Genomic DNA, 19,545 nt, shown 5'->3' with positions numbered 1-19,545 from the left:
AGTGAGCTTGTCTTAATTGATCCAAGTTCGAATTTCATTGTCAACGATTGCTAGATCGAGTTTGTTACACAACATGCTTAGCCTAGTGTTGTTTTATGTCTCTCGTGTGGTTAGCTGAGTTGGCATGTGTATTAGATAAATGTAAATTTGTTTTCAATATAGTGCTCTAATTATTTTTATTTTTTATATGTTTCTTGTGTTCCATATCAAGTTTTTATGAAATTATTAACTGTGTCTAGCATCGAAGTTTTTTTTTTCTTTCCTTTTTAATTAAAAAGATTATTTTATTCACTTATTAAATCATTTTATTCCACAAAAGAAAAAATAAATAAGGTATTAGTTTCCTAGCATATACAGATTTCTCCTTTTTTTTCTATTATTGTTGACTTTTTATGATATTTTCCGGAAATTATTAATTAAATAAAAAATGGACTAAATTATTACTCCAAAGTTCCCGAATTCAAAGTAATGATCCGTTGAGACAAAGCTTCCCTCCCTTGCTCAGGTGACTTCTCTCTGCAGTAAGGTTTTCAAAAACTCACCATTAAACCCTAAACCCACCAATTTCTCGCCCTCAAATTCCCTTCGAAATTCCCGCAATCAGCGTTCAGTTCACGCAAATTCGTCGATTTTCCGACACAATGAACCCCCAAATTCAAAATAAGGAAGCCATGTTGAAAGAATCCATCAAGCACTTTTTAACTTCATACCAGAGCGGCAGCACTGATTACTCCTCTTTCGAGTCGATTTTCTTCCGTTTAATCCAAACAATGCTCGATCCGCCTCTCGAAATCACTTGGTTTTACTCTGCCGTCACTTATCACGCAGCTAAATTGAGCTCGCGGAACAACCCTTCAACCAGAGTGCTGATAGCTAAAGATTTGCTCAACTTGCTGATTTCCTGTTCTAATCTGAGTAGTCCGTTGAAGAAGATCGGGATGCTTGCTCCCGTTGTATATGAGCTGTACGAAATTGTGCGCGATAGTAGGAATAGTGGGCTGTGTGTGGATATGGAGGTTGAGAAATTGGTGGAGAATACGGTTAGTTGTGTTATGATGTCTGCTAGGGTTTACGATTATGCAAACGAAGATGCTAAATTCGATAGTGCATTGGTTTGTTTTGAGGATTTGGTTCGGGTTTGGACGATTGATAGAGGTGGGCGGGGTTGCAAATTTGGGGAAAATTTGAGGGTCTTTTTTCCTCTTTCGAGTGACGGAATTTGGAAAGGGTTGAATGGGAGGTGTGGAATAGGGGAATTGGTTGGGATCGTTCTGTGTGAAGTGTTCTTTCTGAGGCTGTATCTCAGCTTTGGTTCGGGAATGTCTACGGAGGACTTTCTAGAACGTACGAAAGATCAAGCGGTTCAAACTATCAAGGGGTTCCAAAATCGCTATTTTTTGGGTGAGTTTTCTTGTTACTTGCTGTATGTTGTTCCTCGTTGTCTGTTGGTATTTTATATTTATCCAACTTTTTATGCTATATCATTTGATTATGATGCCGAATTAGATCGTGTTTCTTTAGTAGTTTCATTTGTTTGCCTTTTAGAGTCATCGTTGATTTTGGCATCTAATTGAGATTTGATAAATTAAGGAGCAAGTTTGGCAGTTGAAATTAAGGTGGAGAAGTGAAGTCAACACAAAATTGTGTATTTGATTTGTTAAAAACAAGGAATGGGTTGACCGTTGACGGACTTTATCAGAACTCGTAGTAGACTAATCTTTTCATTTCCCTTGGTGTAAACTTATAAAAGAATAGAAGACTGATAAAATCTCTCTCGATTTTTAGAGGTATATAATTTTCTTAATTTGATTTTGCTCCGGATTGGATGTGGCCATATTTCAGAATTTATGACTGCCAACGTTTTCTTCGCTGGACCCTGCATTTAATGATGTAATCCAACTATTGTAATGTGCGCGGCATATGTAATTTATTTCAGAATTGTCTTCGATTGTGTCGCTTTAAAAGAGTAGGTGCATTATTACATAATCATCCTATAAAATCTGCACTCCTTGCTTGCTAATGACAAAGATTGGTTGTTCGTCATAGACTGTGACGGCCTCTTGCTCATTTCAATTTGCCAAACCCTAATTAGGACACGTTTAATCCGAGTAAACCAGCCATGGCTTTGAGAAATTTTCAGAAGTCGCCTTCAATTTGTGATGAAACTCTCCAAAGCTCAATCATTTACTTTTTGAGAGAGCATCAAAAAGGTGTCTCGATTTTTTCCAAGTTGCTTTCCAAATTTGGTGGGTTGATTCAAGACTCTAAAGATCCGCGTCTTGAATTTATTTGGTTTTACTTTGCGGTTGCTTCTCACGCAACCAAAAGATCAGCCTATTCACTACCCCCGGAAAGTCTTGTGAACGCTATTGACTTATTAGTTAATTTGCGTTCATTCTCATCTTTATCCCATGTGGTAAAGAAGGTAGCTATCTTTGCTCCTGTGATCCACCGCCTGTATCGTCTGGAGATTAATTTTTCTGCAAGAGATCAAAACTTGCGGGACGAGATTAGGATAGTTGTAGAATATATTGTTAAGTTTATAAGCGTTTGTTGTTCCAAAAATTTAGAGGTAGGGATTAATGAGTCGGATAGTTTTGTGGAGTGTATGTTGGATTTAATAAGGGTTTGGACAGCGGACCATATTAGTGGGAACAATGACTCTGATATCCTGGCATCTTTCTTTCCGACTCTGCATCGGGATTTTCATCGAGAAGTCACTTTAAGCATGGGATACCTTGCTGGGGTTGTTATGAAAGAGACTTTTTTGTTGAGGTTGTATCTGAAAATCTCTCCGCGAATTAATAACGATGACTTGCATAAAGAGATGCTAAATGTGGCTATTCAGACTATAAAGGGTTTCCAGAATTTCTACTTTATAGGTGAGAAGGTTTATATTTTGCTGCTGAGTCTATATTCTTTTACTCAACCTTAAGTTCCCTAATTTGTAGCCGGTTAATATCATACTCCCTGCTTTTCCTATTCATTTTTTGGCGTTTTCTCTTTTTTTTTTCTCTCCCTCTCTCACTTTTCACGTGCAGCATGACTAGCCTTTTGTATGTTTGCTTCTAATATGTTATGTACATTTGAGGCAGTATCGACATTTTAATTGATTGGGAATTCTGGTTGAAAGTGGTTCGTTAGGCTAATTTTTCATTAGGTAGGCTTTATAAAATGACTACGAATTTGAGTGCAGATTTCACAATCTTCTCTACCAATATGAATCAATGCCGTAGTTTGGTCTTTAGTTTCTAGGTTTATATGCACCATACTAACTCATGTGCGGTTGAAATTCCATGTTTTAGAACAATCTGCTTGATATGCAATCTGATCGAATGTTCTCTACAGATATGCTCCTGAAAATGCTGTTGGAGCCCAACTTACCTCTTGCAGCCTTACTGGTATGTTTCGTCCAGCAATTTAAGAAATATTAAACAAGGTTTAGCATAGTATCTTTTTGGAAATCAGTTCTTAATGGGGTTTTATGCATGACTTCAAATTGGCAGTATAAATAAACATTTGGTAGAGAACTAGCATGCAATCTTCTGTTCTTGGTAAACTAATTCAATAATTGCTGCAGAGTTCTGAGGAAGAAATTCTTCTGCATAAGGTGTTGCTCGATGCTGTTTTATTGGTGGAATACTCGTTTTATCCCGGACAATGGGTCCAATCATGCGACAGCCGCTCGAAAAAGCTGGCTATGTTATGGGTGTTAGTTTCTGAACGAGCCATTCAATTTGCCAGGTACTGAAGTATAAATAATGCCAACATTTTGAACATATTATTACGCAATGCCTACATTATGAATATGTGAATTTTGTTGGTTTACAGGGATAAAATCGATCTTAGCAGAGCCAGTTTGTACCTGAATGCTTTCCGCGAATCCCAGTTCGTAGCTGAGTTAATAAAGTGGGCAAGCATTGAAGCCACGAGGGTAAACCAAATGACCATACCCGACGTTGAAACTCCTAAAGCTCTAATCAGTGAGTTGTTAATTGACTTTTTTCTCATATTCTTGTTTTCTCGTTTATTTTAGCTTGAGCTATTCCTGAATTATATATCATGTGCAATTCCAACATTTGGGACCGAATCCCTCTAGAAAAACGGAACTTTTCAATTCATGTTGCAAAATATTTCTTTAGCTATATAGGAATAAAATGTGGTTAAATTATGTACACAAGAGAAGTTCAGTTCATGCAATATTTTATTCGCCGAAATTTCAGTAGCTATGATTTTTTGCAGAGTGGTTATTGGTCCTTGAACATCAAGGACTTCGAGTATTTGAACACAAAGTAGTGTCACGCCATGCAAAAGCACTAGTAGGCATGCCTATAGTGGAGAGTGAGCCGTCTCTCAATCAGAATATCCTCGTTCGAAATGGAATTGATTTAAACGTGGACCAAGAAATGGATGACCTATCAAACGGTGGATTTCCAGCTACTTTCTGCTTGATGGGCAAGACAATCGAAATGGGGCGAAAACGGAAAGAGGTTGTGAGTGTTCTGCAAGAATCGAGGATCAAGCAGGTCAAGCTTGAACTCTTTGGAAGTTCGGACGATGAAACGATTTTACCTCTCTCTATGGAAAATGGATTGCAGAGTGGGGGTGCGGCCGAAAATGTGGGCCCCGATGATGATATGGAACTCAACGGGTGATGCGGGAAACGAGCTGTTCTATTTTTATATTATTATTATTTTTTTTTTTATTCTTGATATGTGTTATTTTGTGATTACAATGACAATGAATTGCATGCAACTGTGTGTGTGATTGGAAAAAAAGTTGCTAAAACTTGAAAAAAATGTTGCTTTCTTCACATGTTTGTGGTGTAGTCTTTATATTTGCCTTTACCATTGAGTTTTATGTGTGTGTGTGTGTGTGTGTGTGTGTGTGTGTGTGTGTGATGGCAATAAATAGGAGGCGTGAAAGGCGAGAGAAAAAAGGTTTTTATCTGGCTGGCCTTGGATGGTGAAATTACACCAACCTCTATATATATGTGTGTGTCTGCATATTCAATTTCACTTCTCTTAACTATTTACTATTTACGTTAATTGCCCCTCTACTTTTGATTCTTTTCAACTACTACCCATTGCTCCATTTCACTTGCAAATGTATTGCCTGCATTTCAAGTGTAATGTAAAAGATTTGAGGCTTAGGTTAATATTTTACAAGTTGGCTGGTCTCTTCCTTAAATAGTAATTTTTTATATATATATATTTTAATTCGCAAATTCTTCTACCAAAATACATTTCCTCAAAATAAAATGAAAATAAGTTCAAAAAGTGTTCCAAAATCCAAACATTCTTCTGAAAATATTTTCAAGAACATTGGCCGGCTGGCTCTAAAAAATCATAATAGGAAAGACCGTTTATTTCTTTTCTTGTTTATTCTTTATATTATGTTAAATACTATCACATTTCACATGACATCACTATTAGTCTATTTCAATTATTTATTACGAATTCGGGGTCCATTGATTCTTTTAACAATTATTTAAATTATGAATATATAATGAGATAAATATCCTTATACTAGTTGATAAAATTTAAACCGAAACTTTATATTATACTAGTAAAATATATGAAAGAACAAGAAATATCAAATATATATGGGTTCCACTCACAAGAAAACTATTAAAGAGAGGAGGAGATCCACCGACACCCCACCAATATAATCACATTTTTAACGAGGAAAATCTTATTGCCGGTGACGATGAAATAAAATCAAATTAGATTGATGTTTGATTTTTTTTATTTGGATTGTAATCATATATGACAAGCTCCCACTTATCGATCGTTGGCAACTGAATGTTCTATTTGTATTGTAAACAAATATTTTTAATCTAATCAACTATGTAAATTTATATTTTAGATATCTTTTTTTCTCATTTAACCAAGATTCGTATAGATAGAGATGCTCTCAAATATATAATATTTTATATTTTGAAAAATGGCTAAAACAACTAATTGTTGTCTAAAATAATAATGATGACCAACCAAAAAGGCTTTGGTGGGTAAGATGGCGTTTTCGGATTAACAAAGCTAAAAGAAGGCCTTGAAAATGATTTGTCTGCTTCTCTGCACCCCATTCTTATATACTAATATTAATTAATATATTTGACAAATATTTGTTTCTGTACAAATACACTAATCCTTACCGACATATAATAATACATATTATATTAGTTCATTTTAATTCGAGTTAGAAAAATTATTTTGGACAAAATAATATAATTATTTGTTTTAATGTCAAATTTATTTTATTTTATGTCAAAGGTTCACATTTTTGCTTTTTTTCTCTTCCATGAAGTAGAGGTTATTGGCATTTCTTAGATCTACAAAAGCTAATCTTGTTATTACTTGAGTATTAGAAAAAACAACTAAATAAATAACAAATTACAGTCACCTCTTAAGTAAGATTAAATTACAAAAAATTTCTTTTATTTGGGTAATTACAATCACTTATCAACTATATATTGTTTTTATACGTTTATTCTTACTGTGTCAAATTTACCTATTGAAGAATGAGGTTCTTCGTAAGACAATACATAGTTGAGTTGTAATCACCCAAACAATAGTAATTTTTTCGTAATTTGATCTAACCTCAGGGAGGTGGCCACCATTTACTCAGTAAATAAATATTGATTTTTTTGTGCAAGTCACATGTTAAATTTGTTGTACGATGTATATGTGGTGGTAGTTGCTTCGATCTAAAGGTAAAATAGCTAAAATTGTTGCTCAAATTGTGTGTGTGCTTGACCCAATGTTATGCGTGCGTGCGTGCGTGTAAATATAATAATAAAATAAATAATCTCCATTGGAGTAACAATTTTACATGGAACAATGAGAAACTTCATTAATTACATCTAAAGTCAAATATCAACCGGCGGATCGATGTGCTTAGAGATTAGTATAAATTTTATGAAATTAATTACATATTATTAAAGTCAAATACAGAATTAATCATTTCTTTCAATTCATTGCAATTTTCATGCATCCTATACAATGATTTTTTATTTTTATTTTATTTTTCTGAAGGTAGTAATAGTAAATAAAGAAATTAGGTTGGCAGGTGATTGAGTCCTACGTTGGAACTTCTGATGTACACTAGCTACTAAATTCTAGTCAAAGATTCTAACATATACAATTATGAATATATATCAACAAACTCCCTTTTCTTTCTTTTTTTCATAAAAAAAATAGAGAAAAAAAGGACAAAATAGAAAACAAGACATAAACCAACAAATAGTTATTTAATTCAACAAATTAAAAAAAAATTCTCCAATTATAATAAACTTCGATTATCAATGTGATTTAATACCTCATTGAAAGAAACAAGAATAAAATAAAAATCATATTGATATTTATACTTACTGTCATGTTATGTTGCACTGTCCATATCGATCGAAACTCGAATACTTGTATTAAAAAAAAAAAAAAACATGATTCGTAATATTGCGGTTATTTATAATTGAAGCAATAATTTCATAATTGACAATTCCAAATGGTTTATAAGTGTTTGGTTTCACATTCAACTCACAATAAATAATAAAAAGAAAATAAATGCTAATAAATTTCTTGCATAAAAACCACCAAACATGCCTTTTCACTGAGATTGTGATATGAAAGGGAATTCTCAAGAGGGAGCTCTCATGAGGTTAATGAACAAAACACACTCACCTTAAATGGAAAGTGATTTTTGTGTAGTTTTAAATTAGTTATTAATTAAATATTCATCCATTTTATTTAATTTACTATTCAATGTATTAATCAAAACTAGGTCATCTGGTCGATCTACACCAAAATCTATATATACATATAAATAAATAAATAAACAAATAAACTGTGGCACATCTCTTCACTGGATTAATAATAAATGACAAAATAAAATAAAATATGAAAGTACCAATATTAATTAATAAGTAATGATTTAAAATATGTATCCCTTTGGATGTGTGCATGCATGTCCTTAATGTTAGTGGTTCCCCACCTTTAATTGAGGATCACATTAACCACCATTGTTTTAATCAAACATTAATTTCTATAATAATAATTAATAATTATGATTTTCCCGGTAAATATTTATTTATTGTGTTTTAAATTATTTAATTTGTTAATTATTACAATCCACAATAAATAAATAAAAAGCATCAAGAATTCAGTGTTGCATAAGCCTCTTGTAATTCAGTGTTACCACTAGACTAGACTAGTTTAAGTTTAAAGGCAAATCACCAACCAAAATGGGTAAATAAAGATAAAAATAAAAATAAAAATAAAACAAGTGAGAAATGACGAGGACAAATGAGTCATTTCAGCAACTGAAATGTGTCGGCCTCCAAGTCTGGTTGGAATCCAATTATGTCATCGGGTTCGGACCCACTCCATTTTCTCTACAAAGGCCAAACCGAGAAGCGTCGGTGACTCAGTGAACGTTGGACTCAAACTCAACTCGCCATTATATATACACACAAATATTATATATATATATATATATATATATAGAGAGAGAGAGAGAGAGGGAGAGAGAGAATGGGGGGAGAGAGAGAAAAGAGACGTGGATTGGTATATAAGCTGTGAATGCCGAATCCAACGCGTTTCAATTTGGCTGAAAGGAAAAAAAAAACATAATTAGAAAAGAGGGAAAAAGAGAATTGTAGTGAGCAAAGAGCAATGGCGGACTCCAGCGATTCCGTCTCCGTCGATATGGAGTCCGTTTCTCTCGCCGGAAAGGTCAAAGTCAAACTTGAATCACATTGTTCATACATGCGCTTATATACAGCCGTATTCGTTTTGTTCTCCTTCTTTACTTTTCTGTTTCTGTTTGTGAAAACGTATTTTTGTATCTGCAATATATTCACTGGGAATGGATTTTGTGAGCTACATTATGAGCAAATTTTTGGGAGGATTCTCTTGAGATATTAACTGAAATATTTGTTTAATTTAATTTATTTTTTGTGGATTAATTGAGTGGGAAATGAGCTTATTCTGGCAACGTTTTGTTTTTCAATTATGCACTGATTGAGTTAAATTCACATTTTGGAAAATATGGTTGATTTTTAAACTATAATCTTATTCAGCAGTTTTACTAATTTGGGGAAAATAAGTTAGTATCTTATTTATCCTTTTATATTCATTCTGTTTGGGAAATAAGAAGCTTCATTTGTTTATATTAATTTTTTTAACGGTTTCATTTCCAGAAATTCTCTGATTGCTGAATTATTTTGATTTGGATTGAGTTATGATCATCTATGGGTGAAGTGTGAACGTGTCTTTGAAAATCGTATGCTTATTTACAGAATTGTTCGTCGCTTAAAAGCATGTGGCATCAGAATTGTTGGATTGCTTTAGCTGGTGGAATATTTGTTTCTGATTGGCATATTTTTTTTTTCTTTTAACAGGAGCATATTGTGAAAACCGGTCATGGATGTGTCTCGGTTTCTGTTTTCGGTGACCAGGAAAAACCGGCTCTTATTACTTATCCTGATTTAGCTTTAAACTGTAAGGAAACTATCTGAAAATCCAAACTCCTGCTGTTTTCGTACCCGTGAATCTTAAGTTGACACTTGCGATCCTGCTAATGCTTTTCTGTTATGTTATATCAACTTTACCGAAACTTTGGTATTGCGTCTTTTCATTTCAATCCATCTTAAAAGCTGCCTTTTTTTTCCTTTAAAATTGCTGCATAACGTTTCTTTATCGGAAATGTTTTCTACTCAGTCTCAAATGATGCAAGATGTATATGGAATTGTCTGTGTTAAAATCTTGAACTAGAATTTCCAGTTTAGAATTTACAAACTTTGTAAAGCCTTTTGTCGGCAGATGTTTGAATATTTGGAATTTGGATAACTTCTAGAAGGTGTTTTTGACGTCTGACACATTTGTCTGCATGCTACCAAACAGATATGTCCTGTTTTCAAGGATTATTCTTTTGTCCAGAAGCACTGTCTCTTCTTCTCCACAACTTCTGTATCTACCATATCAGTCCTCCAGGTCATGAGGTCAGTCTCAGTGTATTGATTGCTTTACAACTAATATTAATTTATTGTTTCTGATCTGTACTAATTTGAAGAGTTATTGCAGTTAGGAGCTCCTGTAGCTGACCCTGATGAACCCTCATTATCTGTCGATGATTTAGCCGATCAGATTCCTGAAATCCTCGACTATTTCGGGTAATTCCCGTGGCATGCATATTCTATGCCAATTACCGAATCTATAATAGTGTTCTTTTTTCTACGGAGGGGATAAAATCTTTGGTAATTTATTTGGGATAATTCGTAGAGGCATGCTTATTCTCTTTCTCTCTCCAGGCTTGGTGCAGTGATGTGCCTCGGCGTTACAGCTGGAGCTTATATTATTACACTCTTTGCTGTAAGTTTTCTTCCTTCTCTAGTTGTATGTAATGCTTTATTTATCCATCCATTTTGACTTAGTTATGTAATGCTTTATTGCAGATAAAGTACTCGCAACGTGCTATGGGTCTGATTCTTGTTTCCCCTCTGTGCAAAGCACCATCTTGGACAGAGTGGTTATGTAACAAGGTTTAACACTTAAAACTCTTTCACATTGCTATATACACTGAACAGTATTTACTATTAAATTTTGTAAAATGTGGAAGAAAATACATTTTTTTGACGAAATATTATTTGCAGATGATGTCAAATTTGCTTTATATTTGTGGTATGTGCGGTATAGTAAAGGAGCTGATGCTTATGCGCTACTTCAGCAAGGTCTGCAGGGAAATCCATTTTGTTCAACAATTTTACTCGTTTGTGGAAGTGATGGGCAATTAATAAGTTTTTTAATCATTTGACAGGAAGTTCGTGGCGGCGTTGATGTACCAGAATCAGACATTGTCCAGTCATGCAGAAGAGTTAGCACCTCAACCTCCTATTAAACCTTATTTTAGACCACATTTCTTTTTTATCGTTCATCTAAGATTCATCAAAATTTTCAAATATGCAGTTTTTGGGTGAGAGACAGAGCCCTAACGTGCTGCGGTATCTTGAAGCTATTAACGGGTACCTTATTTTACTATTATACCATTACTAAATCAACTATAACGTCAGAATTTTGTTGTCCGAAGAGTTTAACCTTATTGTATGCCACCTGGCAGGAGACCAGACATATCCGACAGCTTAAGAAAATTGAAATGTCGATCCTTGATTTTTGTCGGAGAAAACTCTCCGTTCCACTATGAAGCTCTTCATATGACCTCAAAGCTAGATCGCAGATTCAGCGCCTTGGTTGAGGTATGCACACACACACACACACACACACACACACATGTGGGTGTGCGTAAAAATTAAATATATATGCACATGTACGGTGTGCAGGTTCAAGCATGCGGGTCGATGGTTACAGAAGAACAACCGGATGCAATGTTGATACCGTTGGAATATTTCCTCATGGGTTATGGATTCTTCAGGCCATGTCAGTTCAATGTCAGCCCAAGAAGTCCGTTGAGTCCGACTAGTATTTCGCCGGAGCTTTTCTCACCGGAGAGCATGGGATTGAAGTTAAAACCGATAAAAACAAGAATCCAGGCTCAAGTGTGAGTATGGACTTTTTCATAGTTTTTGTAGTAGATATATATTTATGTGTGTGTGTATGAATGGAGGAGTTATGCCAGTGGTTGAAAGAAAGTTACTGCAGGGTTGTAGATAAAAGATAAAAAAGCACACAAATATAATTTAGCAAAATGGAAGAAGATAATATACAGCAAAGGAGGGTTATATATATACATATATAATTATTGTTTTTGCCACTTGTAATCTAGAGTGTTAGTTGAGACTATAGCGTGTTGATCTGTGTACATCGTTTGGATTTATTTATGCTGATTAAACAGGAAATAATGATAATAAATGGCGGGAGAAGTGTTCTATTATTTAATTGTGTTTATACTTTATATTCATCTGCTTCATCCGAATAAACTTAGGAATAAAACAATAAAATAAAATTTGTTAAAGTATTTGTTCGTTTAATGCTGTAGACCCGATATATTCATTCTACCACATATTATATTATATATTTACTTGAGATGTTTGACAATTTCAGTGCACAATTTTATTAAATTAAAGGGTTGACCTACTTTTGTGAAAGTGGAACAACTTTTTTCCAGGGCCTTATGTATTTTTGGAATTAGATCCCAATTAGATTTGAATTCTCTGTCAAGCTGGGAATACCACAAATCCCATCTTGTATGAGATATAATATAATTTATTCATAATAAATAATGATGAAAAGTGTGTTTGTGCTAATAAAATATCCAATATAATAATATACCAAAATATTAAAGTGTTTAATTTGATACCCAAACACTCCCTCTAAAGAAGATGCAAATATATGCAATTCTCAGAGGGAAGCACATATTCAAAAAGATGATAAACTAAATACAGTTGAGCCAAAATATACACTTGCATTTAAAAACAGAGACTATCTTCTATTCTCAAACCGCATATAATTTCTCTGTGCTCCATCGGTTATTTCTTCGTCGTGTCTGCGATTTTTTCTTCTGTTCATCTCCGCACACATTTCCTCTATCATCGGTTTCCATAAACGTACACGCGCATTTATAAACCAATTCGACACCTACTCACACATATATAGACCATTCGTATTTCATAAGCCGGAAATTAAAAACATAACTTCTATATAACTGCGAAAATGTTTTATATACCTGGCTCCTTGTCAAACCACTTTTCATCGCTAGCAAATGCTTCTCTGCGTCTTTTGGATACCTGCATTTTTATTTCCACAAATTATCGAACATTTCATAGTTATACATTTTAATACATAATTGTCAAAAAAAAAAAAAAAAAACGAGCTTACGGGTGAAGGAAATTCTGAAACATCCATGCCCTCAAAACGGATACGGATCTTTCCGGAAGGCCTCTCTGCGGCCTCCAAAGCTGATGATCTCTCTTTCTTAGCTGCTGTAGGGCCCACTGCTTCTGGATATAAGACATGTCGAACGACGACGAACTCTCGTCTCCTCCTCCTTTATTATTGTTATTATTATTAGTAGTATTAACGCGTGCTCCCATTTCAATAATGCAGCTGCTAATTCTCTCCCTCAGATTCTTGTACATGAGAGAAATTGTGGGGAGTGCAAATCGAGCGTGTAGATTCGGATCCAATTCCGTCACAGCGTGAAACGCGGAAATCACAGTGTGGATCTCATCGAGGCATTGGTTGTACTGCTCGTCAACCTAATTGATATTCAACAAGTAGACTTATAAATATAAATTAATTACAAGATTGATTAATATTTTATTAAGGACGGATATTAAAAAAAAAAAAAAAAAGGAGCAACAAACCAGTTGCAATAGAGATATCAGATGTTTCATCTTGGCTTCAGCATCATCCATTTCGTGCGAGTGTTTGTCTCGAAAAACGGGTCCGCCGTTATCACTATCGAGCCCATTGTATGAGGTGGAACGAAAACAGTGCTTAGAGAAGCTCATTTGGTCGAAACTTTCGAGCGCGTACGAAGCAATTTCGGCGAGTATTTCTTGCATGGCGTGGAAAAATTTCGACCCCGGCTTGTAAGAAGACGAATTACAGCTCAGCGACAGGTTATTATTATTGTTATTATTATTGGTGCTGCTGGAAGTGTGATGGGAAGGCCTCTTTTGCAACGAAAAGCTAGTTAAACTTGAGGAGCATTGGTCGTGGATCGAAGGGGAAGTTCTAGAAGGTTCTAGGCTCAACGACAGCTCGTTGCTAAACGGGTTTAAGGAACGTTGATCCGTCGGTATCCATTCGTTGAGAACGGAGTTCCCGAGTTGGTGAGGAGCTGTGAATCTATCGATGCTTGCATCAAAGGGTACGCCTTCGTAATTTACGTAGTTCATGCTCTCGTAGGGGTAGTTGTTCTGAAAGGGGACTAGCTTATCTTGGTTCTCGAAGGGTATATTCGGAATTTGGGGTTGTGTGTTGAGCCAAAGTTCATGGGAATTGGGTAAGGGAATGGATGTTGGGATTTGGTTACAATTGGTGAAGGTGGTCATGTGAGATTCTCCGAGGGTCAACGGCAGAGAAAATCCAGACATGGGATCGTGGTTTCGAGTTTGCCGATCGATTGGATCGGAGTTTCGATCCGTCACAAAGGAGTGCGATTCGATTAAGTTTCGTTGCATTTTCTTGGCAGGTTGGATTTCCACCAAAGAATATCAAAAAAATAGACCTGAAAAATCAAGAATTTATAAATCACTCTGAATTCAGGGTTCTCATGTTGTCATGCATACCTGTATAAGTAGATTTAGTTCACACACACACACACACACACACACACACACACACACACACACACACACACACACACACACACACTATATTTAAGTTCTTTAGAAACTGTATCATCAGCACACACACACACATATATATCTAAATTCTTCAGAAACAGTATCAATGTATCATCAGTTCACACACACACACATATCTCCTTAATAAATAAATAAAAATCACACACACACACACAATATATATATATAAGCATGAAATAGATAGAGTAACAGTATCATCAGATGTAAATCATATCTAAATACTTTAGAAACGTAACATAAGAGAGACAAGACTAATAATATATTAAACAACATTATGACATTTAAATATTAGTTCCACTGCACTCCACCATAAGTATATGTATATATATATATATATAATGTCTGAGGAAAACAGTTATTAAAAGGCTAAAGCAAGAGATGAGTTTAAAAGACAAACCTTGAAGGAATATTAAATTGCAATGAACACAGATGATAAATAAATAACCTCCGTAGAATATTCAGTTTCCCCTTCAAGCCATTTTCAAGCCCAAATAATTTTGCAGCTATCACTAAATTAAATTAAATTAAATTACTTTTGGGAAGAAATGATGATTGCTGCTAGCCCCCTCAAAAAACAACCCATCAAATAAAAAGAGAAAATGAGAGAGAGAAAGAAAAAGAGAGAGAGAGAGAGATTTGATGCTATGGTGATCAGAACTATATGTAGGAAATCATTGGTTACCCTTTCTTGCTAAACAAACAGTGTACAAAAACCAAACAGCCAAAAGACTGTTGTTGTTGTAATATATATATATAAAAATATATAAGTCTTGTAATAATTATTAATAATAATCTGTGTTCTTCTTATAACCTTTTTTTTACCATAAGGAATAAAGTTTTTTTTTTCATGTAAGGAAAAAAGTTTGCAAAGGGGAGATAGTGTACTACTGTGTACTTAAACCCCACCACCATTCCGAAAACAAACAAAGAATAAAATGCCAAAATGCAGAAAGTGAGCTAGCTGTGTTTTCCTTTTTTTATTTATTATTATTTTTTTAATTTAATTAAATTAATTAAATAAATAAATGAATTTATTGATTTGTCCAAGAAGAATCCAAAACCCAATAAAAAGAATCTGATGATCTCTACAACACAATCTCCTCTCTTTCTTAAAAGACTCTTCTTTTAACACATACACACAGACTGACTTATTAACCATTGGGTTTAAACACCCTAAACACAAATAATCATTGGTTTTAAACCCCATGATTATTATTTCTTATTATACACACACAATGCCATTAATAAAAAGTACTGCATGCCAAAAAGGAGGAAATTAAAAACATGGGCTTCTCTGCAGAGAGAGAGAGAGAGATATAGGGAGTTATTATTAGGGTTTGGTAAAAAAAGATGGAAAGAGTATCAGCCACACAATATTATCGATCATCTATTATTATTATTATTAATAATAATAAAAAAGGGAAAAAAAGAAAAGAAAGAAAGAGCATTATTATATGCATTACTCTATGATGCTGCAGTTTTACTCATTTCTCTTGCAGCTTTATTAGGGCCCATTTCTCTCTCCTCTCTCTCTCTCTCCTCTCTCATCACCCCCTTGTCCTCGTCATTACATCTCATTATCTCTCTCTCCTGTAATGATAATTACAAACACAATATTATTATTTGGATTCTCTTCTCTGTTGAAACTCCTGTGCATGGCAGGATGTATATATATATATATATATATATTTGGTAGCACAATTTATAATGGTGAAAAAAATGAAAAAGAAAAAAAAGAAAAAAATATTGAGAGAGAGAGAGATGAGAGCAGCAAGGAAATTAAAGAGATAATGTGATGAGAAAGGAGAGAAAAGGGGGCAAGAAAACAACATACTTTTGTTACCTGATTCAAACAACTAAAGGGTTTTGGCAATGTATGTAGATTGAAAAAATATAAATATGGGCCTGCCACACTGTTTCACCACCAGTGTACTTTCAGTCATGCATGAGAGAGAAACAATAAACAAACAAATTAATATATACATACATGAGAGAGAAAGAGAGAATAGTAGTGTATATATGTATATTCAATAATGATGACGCAAGCAATTTTGGAGATCTGAATGGGGATATCTTTGGCGAATTTATCGTATGCGTGCATGCAATTTTACTTTTTTTTTTTTTTTTTTTTTCCTCTGCTGCTCTGTTTTTTTTTTTTTAATTTAAATTTTGGTGTTAATTGTTTGTACGGTTAGAGGGGTGTATGCGGTTTCAGAGTACAGAGTCTGTGGGAAAAGTAAAGGAGAGAGAAAGTAGAAGTAGAGAGAGAAAAAGAGAAAAAAGGATTGATGATGAGCACTTTCTGTATCTATCTATCTATATTATTATTATTATTATATCTATTATCATACTCTACTACTCAACTGACATGATGTGTTGCACAGCCAGCATAAATGTGATTTTTCAGATTATTTCAATGCTTCTTTTATTTTAATTAATTAATTTTATGCCCCGCGAACACAGCCAAATTTAAATACATAAGTATAATGGTCCCACAACTTTTAGGCTCTATTTCAATTTTTCTTTTTTTTTTAGTTACGATTCTTGTTTTTTGTTATCTTATGGATTTTATATATTACTAGTATGGAGAAACACTCTCACACTCAATTAATCCAAGTTTTTCTCTCACTCGGACACCCAATCACTCGCATAAGAAAGAAGTGCATTTGTCCGTTTCTCTAAGAACACTATAAATAAGCACAAAACCAATGATAGGAGACAACAAAGCTGCTCGCTCCTCAGTCAAAATCAGCCATGTACGACGAAGATTTATAAAGAGTTGTCGAAAAAAAAACAAGCTGATGGAAAGTACTGTTCACGTAAGAAGAGGGAAACGAAAAACGCACTCGAAATTGAGAATTAGATTTAGATGAGCTAATTAAGTTTTAGCGAATGAACGCCCACGATTAAACGAAATAATATGAATGATTAATTCAAGAAGATTGACTTTGGATTGGGGTTTAGTTGACTCGGGTATTTTCTTGGGCTGCCAGATTTCACTCTTTAAGTGTGGGCCCAAAACTTTAGCAAGTATATATTACTCCTGTCGGTATCAAAAAATGAATTCACATGTAATATATGATACAAATGTGAAATTCCAAAAAATAAAAAAACTAGGGATAATTAGCAATACCCCCCTCATCTAGGTAAATGAGTTAAGAAAAACCCCCCTCCCAAAAATAATTAGAGAAAACCCCCTTACCTAATATTCTACCCAAATATTATTTAATAATTCCCAAACCACCCTCTCACTCTTATCTCTTCTCTCTCTTTCTCTCTCTCTCCTCTTTCTCTCGCACACATAAAAACACACACACACACACAAATTAGCGAGAAATCTCAACAGGAGAAAGCTCGCTCTTCGTCCGCTTCTTCCCTCCGAAGAACGGCTGGTTCAGGACGACTCCGGCGACTCTCATCGGCGGCGGCTTCATCTCCATCATCCGGAGCGCGGTGTTGAACACGATGTTGGCGCCGCAGCTCACGCCGTACAGGTAGCACCGATCTAGGTCGCCGTGGTCGCGGATCCACTTGTCGCCGCGGTCGGCGGCCTGGCTCTTCACCCACAGGACGGCGTCCATCGCGTCGTCGTACTGCGATGGGAGGCGGCTCTTCGGCGCGATCCGGAACTCGACGGAGACGACGATGGCGGAGACGTCGACGGAGAGGCGGTTGCAGGTCTCGTGGTTCAAGGCGTCGGAGATGGTCATCTGGATCCAGCCGCCGGCGTGGAAGAAGAGTAATCCGACGTCGTTTTATATTACGATTTTTATGAGGCTTTAATTAGTTATAGTGGGCTGTGTCAACTTAAATCTTTAACCATATATATGGAACTTAAACCTAAATCGACTATGTACATGTTCATAGTCGATTAAGCTAATCGACTATGTTCTGGTATTCGATTAGGGTTGATCGACTCCAGTTTTTTTATTTTTTTTTGGATTTCTTGTTTATTGTTTCAATTGTATAAATCATTTATAACGTTTGTATATATTTTTTTCTTTCTAAAATATAGTTGATTTTGCATTTTTTCGCAGTTGTAATTTGTTATGTTTAGTAGCAGATTCTTAATCGACTATGCTTCATCATAGTCGATTAATACACCTGATATAGAAAAAAAAATTAAAAAAACAAAAAAAAATTAAATAATTAAATAATTTCCTTAATCGACTATGAAGCATAGTCGATTAAGGCTTAATCGACTATGCTTCATAGTCGATTCAGAAAAAAAAACGGAAAAAAAAAAAAAAAAAAAAAAAATTGCTGAGCGTGACCCAGTGATGATGTGGCGGATGGGGACAAAGCTGGAAAGCATAATGGCTGAAAATGGGTGTGGACTTTTCTCAAATGGACTAAAATATTTTGGGCCTCCCTCAATTAAAAATAATAATGAGGGGGTTTTCTCAAAGAGCCCCAAAAAACTATGGACTAAAATTTTATTTGTTTACATTAGTGAAAGATTGTTTCTTTTTTAATCCATATTTTTGTATGCAACCTAATGAGTTTAAAACCGAGCTATAAGAATAAACAGTAATCATCCCATCCACTATTTGGATATCTGGACAAATTATCAGAACAAGTATCCCAGTAAATTTAATTTAAATAAAAACATTCCTCTGTATTGCACTATTTCTTGAAATTACACTAAAACACTATTCCACTAATTTTTAATTTCATTTTCAGAAAATGTATTAATGATTACCAATAAATGGGATAGGGCCTATTCAAAACAAGAGAAATAATTATATATATATATATATATATATATATATATCAACTAGCCATATTATTTTTTTTAAATATTAATTAATAAATTCTCTACTTTCCCTTGAAAACATAATTAGTAAAATGAAAAATGTATTATTATTAACAATAATTTGGAATATCGGAATGATTGATAATGTGAGATACAATTATGAAGGTGGAATAAGCTTCGACAAGGGTTGGGCCCAACCTCGGGCCTTAATATGTCTATTTTATTTTATTTGGGCTTTGGAATTTTTTGAGTTATGTTATTATCAGATAATTTGTACGGCCTACTCACTTTAAATTCAATTTCCCAATTTAACTTTAAATAGGACAATTTCTAGCTCTTAGATCTTAGTTATGGTAAAATAAATCATAATTAGTTAATTAAATAATAAAGTCTTATATTGCTAATACTTGGTCAAGATTGTTCACAATTAGTGAATTTCCAAAAGAGCTAAAAAAAAAAAAGAAAAAAA

General features: G+C 34.4%; 4 protein-coding genes across 7 annotated transcripts; 2 read left to right on the top strand and 2 right to left on the bottom strand.

Annotated features, from left to right (window-relative positions):
• The first annotated feature begins 440 nt into the window (after window positions 1-440).
• LOC105977240 (SNF2 domain protein) lies at window positions 441-4,900 on the top strand. 2 transcript variants are annotated; one of them, XM_088814802.1, is made up of 6 exons: window positions 441-1,401; window positions 2,118-2,882; window positions 3,349-3,401; window positions 3,581-3,744; window positions 3,832-3,983; window positions 4,243-4,813. In XM_088814802.1, exons 1-6 carry the CDS (start codon window positions 642-644, stop codon window positions 4,653-4,655), a joined length of 2,307 nt encoding a protein of 768 aa, XP_088670928.1. In that variant the 5' UTR covers window positions 441-641; the 3' UTR covers window positions 4,656-4,813. The 2 variants fall into 2 exon arrangements, with proteins under 2 accessions (XP_088670928.1, XP_088670926.1); XM_088814800.1 differs by lacking the exon at window positions 2,118-2,882 and having other exon boundaries at window positions 4,243-4,900.
• A 3,520-nt stretch (window positions 4,901-8,420) lies between these two features.
• On the top strand, window positions 8,421-11,885 carry LOC105977189 (protein NDL2). The gene is made up of 11 exons (XM_013002477.2): window positions 8,421-8,726; window positions 9,395-9,494; window positions 9,897-9,994; window positions 10,077-10,165; window positions 10,304-10,364; window positions 10,448-10,534; window positions 10,646-10,723; window positions 10,810-10,866; window positions 10,959-11,014; window positions 11,110-11,245; window positions 11,330-11,885. The coding sequence occupies exons 1-11, from the start codon at window positions 8,667-8,669 to the stop codon at window positions 11,549-11,551; spliced, it is 1,044 nt and encodes a 347-aa protein (XP_012857931.2). The 5' UTR covers window positions 8,421-8,666; the 3' UTR covers window positions 11,552-11,885.
• Window positions 11,886-12,243: 358 nt separating this feature from the next.
• ATH1 (homeobox protein ATH1) lies at window positions 12,244-16,527 on the bottom strand. 3 transcript variants are annotated; one of them, XM_088814793.1, is made up of 6 exons: window positions 16,164-16,527; window positions 15,784-15,910; window positions 13,313-14,181; window positions 12,825-13,204; window positions 12,673-12,733; window positions 12,244-12,584 (listed from the first exon to the last, which is right to left on the bottom strand). In XM_088814793.1, exons 3-6 carry the CDS (start codon window positions 14,132-14,134, stop codon window positions 12,429-12,431), a joined length of 1,419 nt encoding a protein of 472 aa, XP_088670919.1. In that variant the 5' UTR covers window positions 14,135-14,181; window positions 15,784-15,910; window positions 16,164-16,527; the 3' UTR covers window positions 12,244-12,428. The 3 variants fall into 3 exon arrangements, with proteins under 3 accessions (XP_088670919.1, XP_012857929.2, XP_012857930.2); XM_013002475.2 differs by lacking the exons at window positions 15,784-15,910; window positions 16,164-16,527 and adding an exon at window positions 14,718-15,097; XM_013002476.2 differs by lacking the exons at window positions 15,784-15,910; window positions 16,164-16,527 and having other exon boundaries at window positions 13,313-14,542.
• A 1,119-nt stretch (window positions 16,528-17,646) lies between these two features.
• On the bottom strand, window positions 17,647-18,030 carry LOC105969435 (putative carboxylesterase 9). Its single transcript, XM_012994190.1, has one exon. The coding sequence runs from the start codon at window positions 18,028-18,030 to the stop codon at window positions 17,647-17,649; it is 384 nt and encodes a 127-aa protein (XP_012849644.1).
• Window positions 18,031-19,545: the final 1,515 nt, after the last annotated feature.

This window comes from Erythranthe guttata, chromosome 1 (assembly GCF_056151865.1).
Source record: "Erythranthe guttata isolate IM_541 chromosome 1, IM_541, whole genome shotgun sequence".
Classification (NCBI taxonomy): domain Eukaryota; kingdom Viridiplantae; phylum Streptophyta; class Magnoliopsida; order Lamiales; family Phrymaceae; genus Erythranthe; species Erythranthe guttata.
The sequence above is the reverse complement of the archived record's forward strand: the minus strand, read 5'-3'. Positions and strand labels throughout refer to the sequence as shown.